Below are 15870 nucleotides of genomic sequence, written 5' to 3'. Positions count from 1 at the left end.
AGACGTGCTCCATCGTGTCTCCACTGGCTCCTTTTCAGAGAGACATCCGGGCAGCCGGGGCCCCTTCCCTTTCTCGGAGGGGTCTGTGCCCACCGGCTGTTGGTCAGCACCGCGTGTCCAGCCCCTCCCGTGGCCCGGCCCTGGGCGAGGCACCACCTGCTCGTGTGAGGTCCAGTGGGGGAGATGGGCCAGGAGCTCGGGCTCCGAGCAGCTGACCCCTCCTCCGAGAAGCCTCCCCCGACCACTCCCAGCTCTGGCTCACGGGTTGGTGTGTTTGTTTCCTCTGGAATCCACGCGCCGAGAGGCCAGGGGCTGGGTCGTCTGCTCACGGCTGCCTCCTTGCCCAGAGCACACGCGCAGACACGTGAGAAGGCTGGTTGCAGCGTGGGAGGCCAAGGCGGGATTCGAACCCAGGCCCTGCTCTGTTCAGGGCTCTTGTTCCCACCAGGGAGGCAGGAGGGGGTGGGCAGCAGAAACTCCTCATAGGGCGGAGAGGGAGAGTGGGAGCCATGGCCTGGGCGCAGGGTTCCTGGCCAAAGCTGCCTGGCTTCCTGACAAGCAGCAGTGTGTGGCCTTGGCGACCATAGGAGTGCTGCCACCCAGGAGGGCAGACAACGGGGAGGCGGGGACCCGGTGTAGGCACTCCCTGGCCGGGGGGAGCTGGGGCCCTTCCGGGACAGGCCAGGTGTGCCCAGCCTCTCACCCCCAGGGGTTTGCTGCTGGATCCATGGGGCTGTGGTGCCCGTCGCCACCCCAGCTCTTTCCTCGCTGGGTCGTTCACCCCTCGCTCAGGATTTGCCCCTTGTATTTGTGCGTTTGTTGTGGTAAGGCACGCGTAATCTCAAATCTGCTGGTCTAGGGCATGAAATATATTCACACAGTCGTGCGGCCATCACCACTGTCTGATTCAGAACTTTGTCGACGCCCGGAAGGAGGCCCGTAGCATTCACTCCCCTCCCCTGCTTTCCGAAGCCCCTGCAGTGTAACCACTTTCTTCCTGGGTTTGCTTTTCTGGAGATGTCACGTGAAGGGAATCATTCAGTCTGTGGCCTTCTGTGTCTGGTCTCTTTTGCTCAGCATCGTGTCCTCAAGGTCCATCCACACAGTGGCGTGTGTCAGTGCGTTATTCTTTTTTATGGTGGAATGCTCCTCCTTGGCGTGGGTACGCGGCAGTCTGGAAATCCATTCATCAGTGCATGGGTGCTGGATGGGTGCTTGCTTTTCCTTTTTGGCTCTTGTGAGTAGTGCTTCTCATTCGCCTTTGTGCCTGTGAATCCATTTGCCTTTTAGAGATGCTCAGACCCACGTGCAACCCTGACACAGCCTCCTTCCAGGCCTTTTCTTTGCGTTCAGAACATTGCCCCACATAAAGTTGCCCTCAGTCAGCTCTTGGACCCATAAAAATGGCAGCTCCATGCAATTCCACCTCACCCGTCCTCAGCACGGATATAAATACACATGTGATTTTTTTTAGCATGAACATTATCACCATTCAGTATAAATATCACAGTTTTGCATAAACAGTATCTCTGTTCTGCGGCTTGGCTTTCTCTCCCGGCAGCGTGGAGGGGAGCGGCTTGGGGCTGAGCGTGGACCTCGTCCTGCTGCCACGTGGGGCGGTCTGGGGACACTGGACGCTGCTCCGTCCCTGTGGACGACACTCGGGTTTCTCTGCTTTTTCGCTGTTCCCAGGGGTGCCGCCGGGACCCACTGAGCCCCTGTGCTTATTCGGGAGGGAGGGCTGCTGGATGCCGAGGGGCCTGGCGGGGGCAGGGAGCCCAGCTTCCAGGGCCCAGCTTTCTGTCCACTTGCTCTCCCAGAGCTGCCCCAGTTTCTGCCCCTGCCAGGCCTGCGGGAGCACCGGGAGGAGACGGTTCCCTTTTTCTTTCAAAGCAGCTTCTCTTTGGAATGGAAGGGGGGCAGACCAGGGGTCCGGGGCCTGTCTCACAGGCGTGGAGGGACGCTGGGGCAGACCCCAGGTGTGTAACCACGTCAGCCCCATCCCGTGTGACTTGTGCGGGCCCGAGAGGAGGAGGAGGGGCTGATGCTGGAGGCCACGGCGTCTGCCCTGCCGAGGCCGCCGTGTGTCCACCGCTGCCGTGGGGCCCGGCGCTGGCTGCAGAGCGGGCACCTGCTGGTACTGCCTTCCCGACCCTCAGTTTCTCTGTCTGCGGCGTGTTGGGTTGCCCCTACAGTGGAGGGCTGCACGCACGGAGCCCGCGGGGGCATCCTGCAGGGAGGGACGAGTGCGGGGTGCAGCTCTCAGCTCCCAGGCTGATGCCCGGGGGGCCTTGGGCGAGGCACCTCCAAGACCAGTTTTTCTGTTGTAAAATGAGATGGTTACCTGAAGGCCAACCTGGGGGAAGTTTCAGCCAGTTCCTGCACGTGAGGCGTGGCCGCCGGCCTGCTGAGCCTTGTCCCTGAGGCTCTGGCCATCATCTTTTTTTCGCAGCACCGTCATTGCGGTTTTGCGGTTATGCTTGTACGACATCGTTGTCTTCGTTCACTCAGCAAGTGAGCCCCTGCCTGGGCCAGGGTCTGTGTTGTCAGTTCACGGGTGGCTGACGTTGTAGTCAGGGCAGACAGATGTGGTGAACAAGTAAACTGTGCAGGTGTCACTGCAGGGAGTGGCACATGCTGGGAAGATGAACCCAGGGAAGTGGGGGGACAGGACTGGCTTCATGGACATGTGACCTGGGTGATCACACAGGGACCTGTGCTCAGAAGGGCTTGCGCTGGATTTGATGCTGAAATTGTTCATCATTTTTAAACTCCCCACGCCTGCCCCCAAATCATGTTGTGTTGCTCCTGTGAGGGATGTGTGGTGTTTGGGGTGTAGGGTGGGATGGGGGAGGCTGCCTGGAGGGGTTCACGGAGGAGACATTTGAGTGCAGACTTGAAAAAGGGAGGTGGGAGCCCTGTGGGTCTCTGGGGAAAGTGCTGTGCAGGTTGTGGGCATGGCCAGTGCAAAGGCCCTGTGGTAGGAGCACCATTATTGTTGTGATTGCACCCATTTTACAGATGAGGAAGTAGAGATGCTGGAGGGGGGACACGGCATCACCCGGCTCTTCCGGCACCTCCACTCCACCCGAGCCAGCTGTGTTGCCCCGCTCTGTCGCCCGACCCTGACCCTCTCTGCTTGGCCCCACAGGCTGACCCCCCACTACATCTACCCACAAGCCATCGTCCAGCCCAGCGTGGTGATCCCGGCGGCCCCAGTCCCGTCACTGTCCTCGCCCTACATTGAGTACACACCGGCCAGCCCGGCCTACGCCCAGTACCCACCGGCCACCTACGACCAGTACCCGTATGCCGCCTCGCCCGCCACAGCCGCCAGCTTTGTGAGCTATGGCTACCCGGCCGCCGTGCCCCAGGCCCTCTCAGCCGCGGCCCCCGCGGGCGCTGCCTTCGTGCAGTACCAGCCTCAGCAGCTGCAGCCCGACAGGATGCAGTGAGGGCCGTTTCTGCCCCTGCAACTGCGGCACCATCACCACGCGCTGGGCGAGTGCCAGCTGAGCCCAGGGGTGCTCCCCGCACCTGTGCCTCGGGAGACCCTGCGGGACGCCGCCTGCAACCCGGGTGGCCCAGAGACCGCTTCTCTTTACACCCAGGACCGTCGCGCCTTGAGGGAGGACTTTGAGAGAAAAGAGTGACCGAGAGCCATTTGAAGATCAGCCTGAATGTCGCGCACCCCTGGAGCCCATGGGCGGTCCCCCCAGCATCCTGTGGGGCCTTCTAGACCCTCCACAGACCCCAGCGGCCCTCTGGGGTGAGCAGAGACTTTGTCCCGCTCGGAGAGGCCTTGCTCCAGGGAAGCCCAGGATCGCGACGTGTGTGGACTGTTGTTGCTCTGTCTGCACAGCTGTGAACCGTGCACGGGGGGGATCACCGGCCCCCTGAATTCCCATTTTCTAAATGCTGGCCCCGGGGCGCTCCCCCTCCCCCCGGCCCCCAGACACCCAGGTGCGGCAGGGCCACCAGTGACCAGCGACGGGGCAGCTGGCCGTGGTCCTTTACGTCGAAGCACTGCGACTTTTTTTTCTTATCATCATTGTTTTGCTACTAAGATGATTCAGAATTCCAGTCTATTTTTTCAGCAGAGACTCTCACCACCAAGAATCCAAAACCTGTTTTTGACTTTGAAAGACTCGCTTTTGTCGATGGCTCTACACCCGAGGAGCCAGTGATAGTATTTCTGTGATAAGGTGTCTGCTGGCCCGGGTGCCCAAGCCCCTCAGAGGGTGGGCGTCTCCAGACAGTAAGTTGTCTTAAGCTTGTCCCCCTCCCTGCGGCCATGACGGGGCTGCGGGCCGAGGGGCTGGACCGCAGCGCCCTGGCTGGCAGGGTGGAGGCTCAGAGTGCCCCCCGCGGTGTCGCCTGCTGTGTTTGTACCAGCCCAAGCAGCTGCGGGATTGAGCTGAGACACATCTGCTTGCCTTGGGGGTTCGGGGACGGGGGAGGTGACAGTTCCCACAGCCCGCGATGGGGCTCCTGGAGGGGGAGGGGAGAGTGAGATGAGGGGACAGGCCCGAGGGGGTTGGGGCGTGCGGGCCGCTCCTGCAGACCTACCTCAGGGAAGTGGGGGGCCTCGGGGCTGCTGCATGCGGGCAGGCGCTTCCCTGCACGCCAGGGCAGAGTCAAGGCCCGGAAAGCAAAGTAGCTCAGATTCTGATAATATTTTTATTAGAATGTTCTGATTATAAAAATAAAACTTGTTTTCTTTAAAGAAAAAGTGGGTCTGTAGTTTTTCCCTCGAAGTGGGCGCCTCTGAGCCCCATAGACACCGGGCTCAGTCTCCGATGTGCTCAGAGCAGGGCCCTGGGGGCAGAGGCTGGGCGGCTCCCCCAGAGCCTGGTGGAGCAGGGGGCGGCTCCTTGGAGAAGGCAGGGCACTGCTGGCAGAACCCGGGCAGGAGCTGCTGAGAAGGCAGAGGAGCAGGTGTCCAGGCCCCCTGCCCTCAGGTTGCTGGCAGCCGGGCGCGGCGCAAGTCAGGAAGGGACGTCTGGGTGTGCGGGAGAGGGGCTCCATCCCGGGCTGGTCCCAGCCTCTCCCACCATCCAGCTGGAGCCCCGACTCAGCACTGAGGGAATCACGGGGGCCTCCTGGAGGGGGTGTGAAGGCTGGAGAGGAGGTTCATTCACTCCTTGCCTCGCTTTCTCCCTCATTCGTTCACTGTAAGGAGTGGCGTGTGCCAGGTCACATGCAAAGCGCTGGGGATAGTCATGAAACGCAGTCCCGCCCGCTGGGTTTATAACGCACTGGGGGCACACAGCAAGCATGCAGACTAGGGGAGATGCAGCAAAGGCAGACGGGGCAATTTCATATACTGGTCAGGACGTATCACCGGGGGTGACGGAGAATGAGCGGGTTCTAGGCAGGAGGCACAGCAGGTGCAAAGGCCCTGGGACAAGGAGGCCAGTGTGGCTGGAGAGCCACAGTGAGGGGAAAGTCAGTGGGAGGTGAGCTTCGGAGGTGATGGGGGTGGGGCGGCAGCAGAGACCCGGTGCACGGATGTGCTGTGAACGCAGTCTGGGGAGCGGGGGTAGCAATGCACAGACACGGCCTGGCCAGCTCAGCACAGTGTGGTCGATGCCATGGGGGAGGGGAGGACTGCACAGGGGCGAGGGGCCATCGGGGGGGCTCCTGGTGATCTGGGGGAGTGGAGTGGGCGCTCCTGGTGGGGAGGCCAGTGTGGGCAGAGCTCGGAGGTTGCGGCTTGGCCTCCTTTGGGATGGTCGCTCTCCAGACGCCAGGCTTGTCCTCCCCGCGACCACCGCCCCAATCCTGCAGAGCGGAGCTCGGCCTCACAACGCAACATGTGCATCTGTCCCGCCTCCCACGTTCACCTACCACGCACAGCGGGTGAGCCAGGCTCCCTCCGGTCACTGTGAACCCCTCCCTCACCCTCCGGTCACTCTGAACCCCTCCCTCACCCTCACAGCCGACTCCTGCTAAGCCTGTCTCACATCTGCCCCCCTCCTCCCCTCCTTGCCCCCTCCCCTGTTTCCAGCCCCAGTCCAGGGCCACCCCCTCTCTCCTGGACCCTTGCAGCGGCCCCTTCACGGCTTCTGCCCCATCCTTCTTCAGTCCACACTCCACGTGCAGGTAGAGGGTCCTGTTGAACATGCAGCCAGAGGGTCACGGCTCCTCCAGCTCCCCTCTGCGGCTCCCCATCATCCTTGAGGAAAAAGCCAAAGCTGCCACTGTGGTCTGTGAGGCCCCTGCCCACACTGGGCACAGCTCACCCACCACAGGACCTTTGCACCTGCTGTTGAATCCTCCAGCTTTTACCTGCCGGCCTCCTTCAGCTCTCAACACGGAAGTGTCTTTGTCCCAGCGGCCTTCTCCGACCCCAGTCTCGGTCCAGGCAGCTGAACTGTGTCTCCCTTCATCTGCGTCCTCACCTGTCTCTGTCCCACCCCCTTTAGAACACCGATGCCAGGGGGGCAGGGGCTGTCTGCCTTGTGTCCCCCACACCTAGTGCTGTGCCAGGCACAGCAGCGAAGCTGAGGCCTGCCAGCACTCAGAACTTGATTCTGGTGGAGGACACCAGCGGGAGTTCTGGGACCATCCATCCCAGCTGGAGTGTGCTGGGCAGATCTGAGGCTGGGGCCAGGGAAAGGGGGGCGGGCAGAGGTCAGAGTTGCTGCAGGGAATGGGGCGGAGGAGATGCATGGGGAGCACAGCACCTGCACGGAGCTGGGCAGCTGGGTCTGACCCCCGAGTCCAGTGACAACTCCACATGGTCAGCCCTTGGCTGTGAAGTGAGATGGGCCACCCCGATTCGGGAGGTGGCTGGGGGTGACCGGGAGCCACCTTCTCTGTCCTAGCGTCCCTGTGGGATCTCCTCGGGCCTTTTCCGATCCCTTTGATTCTGAGATTTGCAAATTCCCCCTTTCTGTAGTCCAGACCTCCAGCCTCTGCCCAGGGAAGGGTCAGGGTTCCCGGGGTCAAGTCAGGTGGGATCCTGCCAGGCAGGGTCCCCTTTTCTTACCTGGAACCGCTGATGCCCCTCCCTGCCTGCCCCTGCCACCTGCCCATCTCCCTCCGGCTGGGTCTGAGTTCGCAAACACTGGCAAGGGGTCAGGGAGGTCAACATGGGGCTCCCAGCTCAGAGGAGACATTGCTGCAGCTGATAAGGGCCGTGGGGCCATGGAGAGAGTTGCAGGTGCTGCCAGGGTTATCGGGAGGGCCACTTGTGGCCAGCCCGTTTCCTGTCACTATCGGCCAGTGGCAGCCTCTGGGACAGACCTCGAGGACTCAAAAACATCCTCCTGGAGCCCGGGATTGAGGGCTCTGGACGGTGGCAAACCCAGGAGGGACAGAGCTTGCAGGGTCAGGGCACTGAGTGCAGAGCAGGGGCGAGCTGAGGGCGGCAGGGCCGAGGTCTGTGCCCGCGGGGGATGTGGTGACTATGATTATACATGATGATGGTGAGCACTGCTGACAGCGTCCGCGGTGCAGACTCGGCTCAGGCGCTCTGCAAGCGCTTTTCACGGACGGTTGGTTACCCACGAGGGGAACGCTCGGAGTGGCCCCCTTGCACAGATAGGGAAACTGAGACACGGGAGTGGGGCCACCACTGCCCAGGCCCCTGAGGAGTGGCGGTGGGAGGTGCTCTGCCGTGGAGCTGAAGGGTGTGGGCCTGACCCGCGGCCCTGGTCCCCCCCAGGCCAGCAGGGTGAGCTTGGCCAGGCCTCCACCTCCCTGAGCCTCGCTGGGAATGGGGCCATGACCGTCCTCTGAGGCCGGGACTCTGTCCCTTCTCCGCTGCGTCCCCAGCAGACAGTGTGGTGAGAGTGGCCCCAGTGATTGGTTCAGGGATAGGCATATGAGCCAGTGTGGGTCAGTGGGTCAGTCCTCCTGGACTTCCTGCTGGCACCCCTGGGGGAAGGAAGCTGTCTTTCTGCCGGGGAAGCCAATCTGGGAGCCGATAAGCCTGGAGCTGCTGGGGTGAGGGGTAGGGTGTGTGTGGGGGTGGGGTTGAGAGGTGGGACTGTTTGTGCTCATGGAGGGACTGTCTGAGAAGGAAGCCAGAACTAGGGAAAGTAGAGCTGAGGAGTGAAGATAGGGTCTTAGTGACATCTTTGGGGCCCCTTGATCCAGCTATGCCTGAGTTAGACACTGGACTTTTCCATTACAAGAGCTAATAAATTTCCTTTTTCACTTAAGCCTATTTAATTTTTTTTTTCTGTTCCTTGCAATCAAGACTCTGGATATATACAATCTCAAAGGGGCTGCATTACTTAAAAAATTAGGCTGAGTGACATACAATTAAAAAAAATCAAAATAACTGGTTTTTAGCAAGTTACAAGTTTTTTTTTTTCTCATGTAAAAGAAGTCTGAAGCAGAAGGTCCAGTGTTTAAATGAGAGCTCCAGTCACCAGAATCAGGTTCCTTCTAACTTCCCGTGGCACTATTTTAGTGCATGGTTTACTTTCTCAAGACCATCTCATAGAACAAGATGGCTGCCAGAACTCCAGCCATCGCGTCTGAGTTCCAGGTAGCAGAAGGAAGCAGGAGGAAAGTGAAGGAATACCTCAAGCTGGGAATTTCCAAGGAGATTTCTCAGAAATTGCATATTCCTCTTCCATTTCACTGGCCAGAACTTAGGCACATGGCCACACCTAACTGTTGGTGGGGGGGTAATGCAGGGGTTTAGCTGAGCATATAGCTGGAGTATAGAAAGACTTTGGTTACTAAGGAGGAAGGTGGGAATGTCCATCATGCAGTTTCTGTCTCAGACTCTCGCAGCACTTAGCTGTGAGTGCAGGATACTAATGTCTCATTCAAAGGGGCTTTGTGGAGACTGTTACTGACTCAGTCTCTCTTTCGACCTTCACACCAGCGAGGTGAGCTGGGTCTGTCATCATTATGCCCATTTCCCACATGGAGAAATCGGGGCTCAGAGTGCTCACAGAATTTGCCTGAGGTCACCTGGCTCCCCAGGGGCAGTTCTGAGATGGCAGCTGAAGCTTCTCCCTCATGGTGTGTTCAGGTCTGGTGAACAGTCATCACGGGGCATGTCACCCTTGCGCAGGACTTGCAGCCTGAGGTGCTTTCACATTTAGGGTCCTCGAGTGGGGTGCTGGGTCTGCTGCTGCCAGGGGAGAACCGCGTGATGTCTTCCGGTGTACTGGCTCTTCTCCTCCTGGTCAGAACCCTCCCACAAGGAGTGGGCTAATAGTCCCATTTTACAGAGGGAAAGACTGGGGCTCAGAGGGGCTACGTGGCTGAACGTAGCTGGTCCAGGCTTGGGTTTGTCTGTCTGACTCCAAAGCCTGTGTTGTTGGCTCTGTGGCCTCCAGGAGCTTGAAGTGGAACATCTTGGCCTGGGCTCCCGCCCCTCCCCTCCGCCCTGCACGCCGCCTCCAGGCAAGCAGACCCCATCGGGCCAACATGGTGCAGTGCCAAGGGCCGGATGTTTGGGCACCTCTGGCTCTGTCTCTGGGCAATAACTGGGTCGTGGTTACATCACCTGCACATGGGGTAATCCCCACAGTCGCCCTCCCTGGGCCACCACTGGGATGAAAGGGGGTGACTTAGGCAAAGTGCTCAGTGATAGCCCCCTGTGGGGTGGGCGCCCAGCTCCTGGAGCCCCCAACCCCCATGCCAGTGGGAAAGCTGAGCAAGCAGTGGAGGGTGGAGGTGAGAAAACCACCCTAATTCCTGCGAAAGCCGCCGGCTGCCTCTCAGAGTCCCGCCTGTGGATGAAGGACCCCATGTTTCCAGTCAAATGAGGTAGCTCCCACCTTGTGTTACCCTCAGCTCTGGAACTAAGGCTGTCCTCAGAGTCCCAGAACTCATGAAAACTGACATTCATTAAATACTTCCTATGTCTGTTCTTTCTCTGAACCCTCCCAGCAACCCGTGGGAGGTTGACTGTGCCCAGCTCACAGATGGGAAAACCAAGGCTGGGGAGATTCAGCTGCTTGCCCAAGGCTAGAGAGCTGGTGTGGCTGAGCCAGGATTTGTACACAAGAATCCTGAATCAGGAGGGCACATGCTGCCCTTCCCAGAGGGCTGGGCTCTGGCCTCCCCATCCCCGCCCCATTCTCCTCTCCTTCGTCACCGCCCCCCCCCCCCAGCATGTCCCTGCCCTGACTGCTGAGTCACACTTGTGCTTGTCCCCAGAGATGTAAACTCTGAACCAGACTCCCCCTAGGTTTGGGGACCATCCAGATACAGCGAGAGTAGCAGGGGCAGCTGTCCAGCGTGCCCTGGGGCTGGGTGTCTGCACAGGGCATGGTGTGGGGTGGGCACCTGGCCCTCCAGATACCTCCTGGGCCTCCTGCTGGGGCTGATAAGTGCACGGCCTTGCTTATCAGCCCTGTCTGCTCACCCCAAGCCTTGTGTACACATCGGGGTGCCCAGCAGCCTGGAGATCAAGGATGGGGCAACCCCACCCCCTGAAGCCCAGCCCACCAGACAGCTGAACTTGGTGCACTAAAGGCAACCCAAGAGTTCCTGGTGCCTCCTGCTGGCTTCTTGGCCCCGTGATAGGGATATTTTTAGAGAAATTAAAGTTTTTTTAAAAATAAATTATAACATTAGAACTGTTGGGGAAAAATTCCAAAATAAAGGAAATTTATTAAAATAATCTACACATGTGTATAAAAACGGGAGGAAGGAAATAGACGAGATGTTAATGGTACTAGGACTACAGGAGAGCTTTACTTTTTTCTTAACACGGTTCTGTACGATTTACAACTGAGCAAGAAAAGTTGGAGAATGAAGTTTGGCACTTGGTTGACGTTACATCTGTGTCACGTACCCCGAATACTAACAGGGTGGGGTGCCCGCTGGCTTGCCTGTGTTGCTCTTCTGCATGTCTCTGATGAGCCAGAGCTGGGTGGGGTCCACAGCTGTCCTTGCCTCCACCCGCCTCTTGCCTATGGGGACCCACTCGATCTTCTAAAAAGGTAACTCAGAGCGTGCTGTTCCCTGGCATAGGAGCCCCTGTGGCTCCCCACTGGCCTGGAAGAAAACCTCAGTTCCTTGCCATGGCTCAACTGGCCCTGCCACCTCTCACATGCCTTTCTCAAGAGCCACTCTCCCGCCAGGTGTCCTGTGCCAGGTCCTTTCTGTCCCTCAGCCTGGGTCCAAAAGTCACCAAGTCTCAGCTCAGATGTCATCCCCGCTCCCCACCTGCTAGATGCCTTCCCAGACCTTCTTGTCGAAGCTCTGGCCTCTACCCTGCCCCCCATCCGTGTTCTCTCTGATTTTTCTTTTGGGGCAGTGGTCTCTCTTTCTGTCGCCATCATCTGGGACAAGAGCCTGGACCTGGCCTCAGAGCGTCATTGGAATGAGGCTGGGCGGCCTCTTGCTCCCCCCTCTTCCTACTTGGGGCTGACCGGGTCCTCTGGGCTGCGTTCTCCCGACAACCCCACTCCTGCCTGACCCGAGGCCTCCCACCATCCCCGCCCACCAGTGCTCAGCACGCCCGGGACTGCCCACCCCTGTGCGGTGTGGACCTGGGCTCTGTCCCATTGGCGTACACGAGCTCTCCTGACCCAGGGAGAGGCGAGCATCGCAGGAGTCTGCTTGGCTCCCTTGGGCCCAGGATGAGGGAAGGACTTGTGAAAAAGGCCATAATCCGGAGTCTGGAGCTGTGGTTTCATGAGTCTCCAAGGTCACAGGGGGTGTGGGACCGCCGTGTTCCTCCTCGTGGGGAAGGAAGGACAGAGAATCCTGCACTTCCTGAGCACCTAGCTTCTGCCAGGCCCTGCGCCCGCCACTCAGCTGTGTCAGCTCCCAGCAACCCCGTGCAAGATGCATGTACACTGTCCCCATTTTGCAGATGCAGAAACTGAGGCTCAAAGTAGTTAGGGAGCTGGCAGAGCTGGGGCCCAAACCCCAGAGGGTCTGACACCAAAGCCCGCCCCCCCAGCCTGCTGCCGGCTTCTCCTCTGGAGGGAATGGCAACATGAAATACGGTGCAGCCGTGAAGAAGTACATTTATGACATGGAGAGATGTTCACGGAGCACTGTGGAAAGGAGAGAGCAACACTGGCAACACTGGGCCCACAGTCCCGCATAGCAATGATTAAACACGTGCTTTCCCCCTTTTCCACAGTCCCCACCAGTCCTTATTGTGCCTCTCACCAAGCTCTGGTGGGCATTTTAGTTTGCCAGCTAGGAGCCATGGGAGAGAGACAAGGGCGGGGAGAAAGCAGGGGCCGCATCAGATACACATATGTTTTATCCACCTCGATGTCTAACTAGAGGACATTCATGTGGTTAAGCCTTGATGGATGGATGGAGGGAGGGAGGGATGAATGAATGAATGGAAGAAAGTATGGACAGAGAGAGAGAGTGAGAGAAGGAGGGATGGAGAGAGAGAAGGAAGGAAGGACTGATGGATGGAGGGCTGGGTGGAGGGGTAGAGAGATGGAGAGACATGGATGAAGGGATGGATGGATGGAGTGACGGATGAAGGGTGGATGGAAGGATGAATGGTAGGTTAGATAGACTGCTACCCCCCATCCCCACTCCAGCAAAGTCAGCACAAGGGTCCAGTGCAAGGGTTTGGAATCAGACAGGCTTGAGTTTGAATTTGAGTTTCTTTCCTTACAAGCTGTGTGACCCTGGGTGAGTCACTCACCCTCTCTGATCCTCAGTTTTCTCATCAGTGCCTCCTAGGACACCAGTGGAAAAAGCAGTGAGGGCCAGGTTTGAGGGAGGAGCTCGAGGAGTGCCAGCCCTTTATTACAGTCAGTGCTTCTGTCCTGCTCGGTCCTGAGAAAACGGGTCGGTTCCTGGGGAGACTTGGCATTTCCCCCTCCAGTTCTGAGGATCTTGGGATCTCGCTGGATTGCTGCCAATGCTGATAGCACCCTTCGCTCACTGGCTCTAACCTCAGCTGGACGGATATAACCCACCCAATACACAAACAGTCTGCTGTGAACACGGGGAGGGTCCTTGCAGCACCCCCCCGACCCTGACCCCAGTCCTGGCTGCACCGCAGAACCTGCCTCCACAGGGCTTCCCAAAACAATACTGCATGGGCCCCACCGGGACCAGCTGAAGCCCAGTCTCTGGGAGGAGGGCCTGGGCATGTATTTTTTAAAGAGCATCTAGATGGTTCTAAAGTGAAGCTTGGCCTAAGAACCACTGTGTTTAGTACCTTTCAATTTTTTATATGTTTCCCCCTGTCCGTTTTTCCTTTGTTTTTCTCTCTCGTTTCTTCAGAGGTCAAAAAGGACTCTGCCTTCCGTAGCTGGAGAAAGAATTCAAATTTGTTTCCTTTTTAGGGTTTTGATAGTTCACTTTAAAAAATATTTTTTTGTGAATCCCCTTGGAGTACAGCTGGTTAGAGCGGGAGAGACGGGAGCCCATCTCTTTCCTTCATGTGGCTCTAAGACCCTCCATGAGTATAGCGTGGGCTTTTATTATAACTTAGACTGGTTTGAAAGGACAACGCTAAATGCAATCAAAGCCAAAAAGTGAGATGCCAGTTCACAGCCCCTAGGATGGCTAGAAGGAAAGGCCAGGAAAGAGCCCATGTTGGCGGGGTGGGAGGGGTTGGAACTCTCACCCTGTGGCGGGAATGTGAACGGAGGACAGGCTGGCAGTTTTCAAATGATTCAATGTGGAGTTACCATATCACCCAGACATTGCCCGCCTGGGTATACACCAAGACAAATAAAAACATACGCCCAAGCAAAACCTTGTCCATGGATGTTCTAGCAGCCCTATTCACAGTAGCCCCAAAGTGGAAACCACCTCAGTGTCCACCATTGAAAAATGGATAAACAAAGTATGGTATCCCATCCAAAGAATATTACTTGGTCATAAAGGGAACCGATGAAAAGGGAATGAAATTCTTTTTATTTTAATTAATTTTTATTGGAGAATGGTAGATTTACAATGTTGTGTTGGTTTCAGGTGTACAGCGAAGTGAATCAGTTATACGTATACATATATCTCTTCTTTTTTTTAGATTCTATTCCCATATAGGTCATTCCACGGTACTGAGTAGAGCTCCCTATGCTATCCAGTAAGTTCTTATTACCTATTTTATATCTAGTAGGGTGTATATGTCAATCCCATCTCCCAGTTTATTCCTCCCCCGCTTTCCCCCTTGGTAACCATAAGTTTGTTTTCTACATATGAAATTCTCATACATGCTACAACTCAGGTGAACCTTGACAACAGGATGACAACTGGCAGAAGACAGTCACAAAAGACCGCATCTTGTATGACTCCATTCATATGAAATGTCTAGAATGGGCAAATCCACAGAGATAGAAAGTACGTCCGTGCTTGCAGGGGCTGGGGGGCGGGGGTGGCCTGTCCCGTACCAGGCACACCTCACCAGGCAGGTCGTAGGAAACCAGCAAGGCAGTGGCTCTGAAACAATGAGAAAAGACAATGAAAGCATATTCCAAAAGAGCAATGGACGTCACCGCGGGAAAAGGCAGAACTCTGGGCCCTCCCCACAGTTCTTTATCGTTGAATATCACTTCTATTTTGAATGACGCATGCGATGGGCACCCAGTCCTTCTTGATGTTTGTACCCAGGGTATCGGCTTGACTGGAGCCATGGGGCAAAGGCTGCGACCAGGGCCAGGCCCGGCCCGAGTAGGGAGTCGTCCCTGTGCTGGGCTGTGTCTCTAGGACACAAGGGGAGGGGAGGCTCTGGGCTTAACCAATCTGGGGAGGAGACCCAGACCTCTCTGAGGCCTGCACCCCCACTCGCCTGACCCTGGGCCTCCACCTCTGTGGTCTGAGGGTGGACGTGGGGGCATCAGGTATAACCTGGGGGGCAGGGGCTCTGATGAAAGGGGCATTCATGGACTTCAGGGCGGGTTGAGGGGTGCTGTCTGGCGAATGTGGATTTTACTTTCTACTCTATACGTATCTTTGTTTGAATGTGGTACCACATTCACGTATTGCTTCTGTGATTATAAAAAACAAAAAGAGTGAAAAGAAATACAACCTCAGAGTAAAACATTAGATGGCTACAGAGTTCAGTAACGTACAAAGGAATATTCCCTCCAATCCCAGATAACATTTGTGTTTGTTTCTCCGGATTTCTCTGTAGCAAGGCAGTGACATAGTCGTAAATATTTTTAATGAGACCTCCCTATTTTTCAACGGGCTTGTCCACTGACCTTTGTGGCTCACAGCCCCCTTGTCGTTTCTGCATTCTGTGAACTCTGCTAACTTGTATTAGCGCCTACCGTGCACAGACTCTCTTCTAGGCCCTGCGGAGACAGCAGGGAACAACGCAGACAAATCCCCGCCCTCACAGGGCTTTCAGTTTACTGGGAGAAGTGGGCAATAGACAAGGAAACAGGTAACTAAGATCGTTATGGAATCAGCAGGAGCTGGGGAGGAAATTAGCTGGTGATCACAGGGCCTTTGCACGAGCTGTTCCTGCTGCCTGTGCCCTTCCCGCAGATGTTCACGCAGTGCCCATCCTTGGCCGACTCCTTGCCATCTTCCCACTCTGCACTTTGCTTGCCTGCCTCCTCTGGAGAACTTATCAGGGTTTGTACTTCTCAGTGCATTTTATTTGCTCATTTAATATCTGTCTCCCATCCTGGACTGTAAGCTGGGAGGGGCAGGAGCAGGCCAGAGACATCCATGCTGGTACGCAGCCTCTGCGCCCAACGCCAGGCACATAGAAAGGGGCTTCTAATACGTGCTGGCCATGTGAATGCTAAATAATTTAAATTAAATGATCTTCTAAGTTGAGGAGAGGCAATCTGAGGCAGTGGGGAGTGCATCTTCAGGAGAGGATGCATGGGGGCGTGGGTACCCTGCCTGTGGGCTCTGGACCCAGCCAGGACCTGACCTGGGAAGGGCCAGCAGAGTCCAGGCCCGGGGAAAGGAGGGATCGCCTGGTCTGGGTGTGAAGGATTA

At 57.0% G+C, this 15870-nt stretch overlaps 1 protein-coding gene across 4 annotated transcripts in view; it reads left to right on the top strand.

The window, feature by feature from the left end:
• RBM38 (RNA binding motif protein 38) overlaps positions 1-15870 on the top strand; it is a 38648-nt gene that overhangs the window by 10788 nt on the left and 11990 nt on the right. For 2 of the 4 annotated variants that reach the window (XM_060122718.1, XM_060122720.1), the window contains one exon: positions 3152-4732. The exons of the other annotated variants lie outside the window; for them this stretch is intronic. In XM_060122718.1, coding sequence (XP_059978701.1) covers positions 3152-3455 — 304 coding nt within the window. In that variant the 3' untranslated portion in view covers positions 3456-4732. Of the gene's footprint in view, positions 1-3151; positions 4733-15870 lie in introns of those variants that run through there. 4 annotated transcript variants of the gene reach the window in all.

The sequence above is a fragment of the Lagenorhynchus albirostris genome, chromosome 15, assembly GCF_949774975.1.
Source record: "Lagenorhynchus albirostris chromosome 15, mLagAlb1.1, whole genome shotgun sequence".
Classification (NCBI taxonomy): Eukaryota; Metazoa; Chordata; class Mammalia; order Artiodactyla; family Delphinidae; genus Lagenorhynchus; species Lagenorhynchus albirostris.
This window is presented reverse-complemented; position numbering and strand designations above follow the sequence as displayed.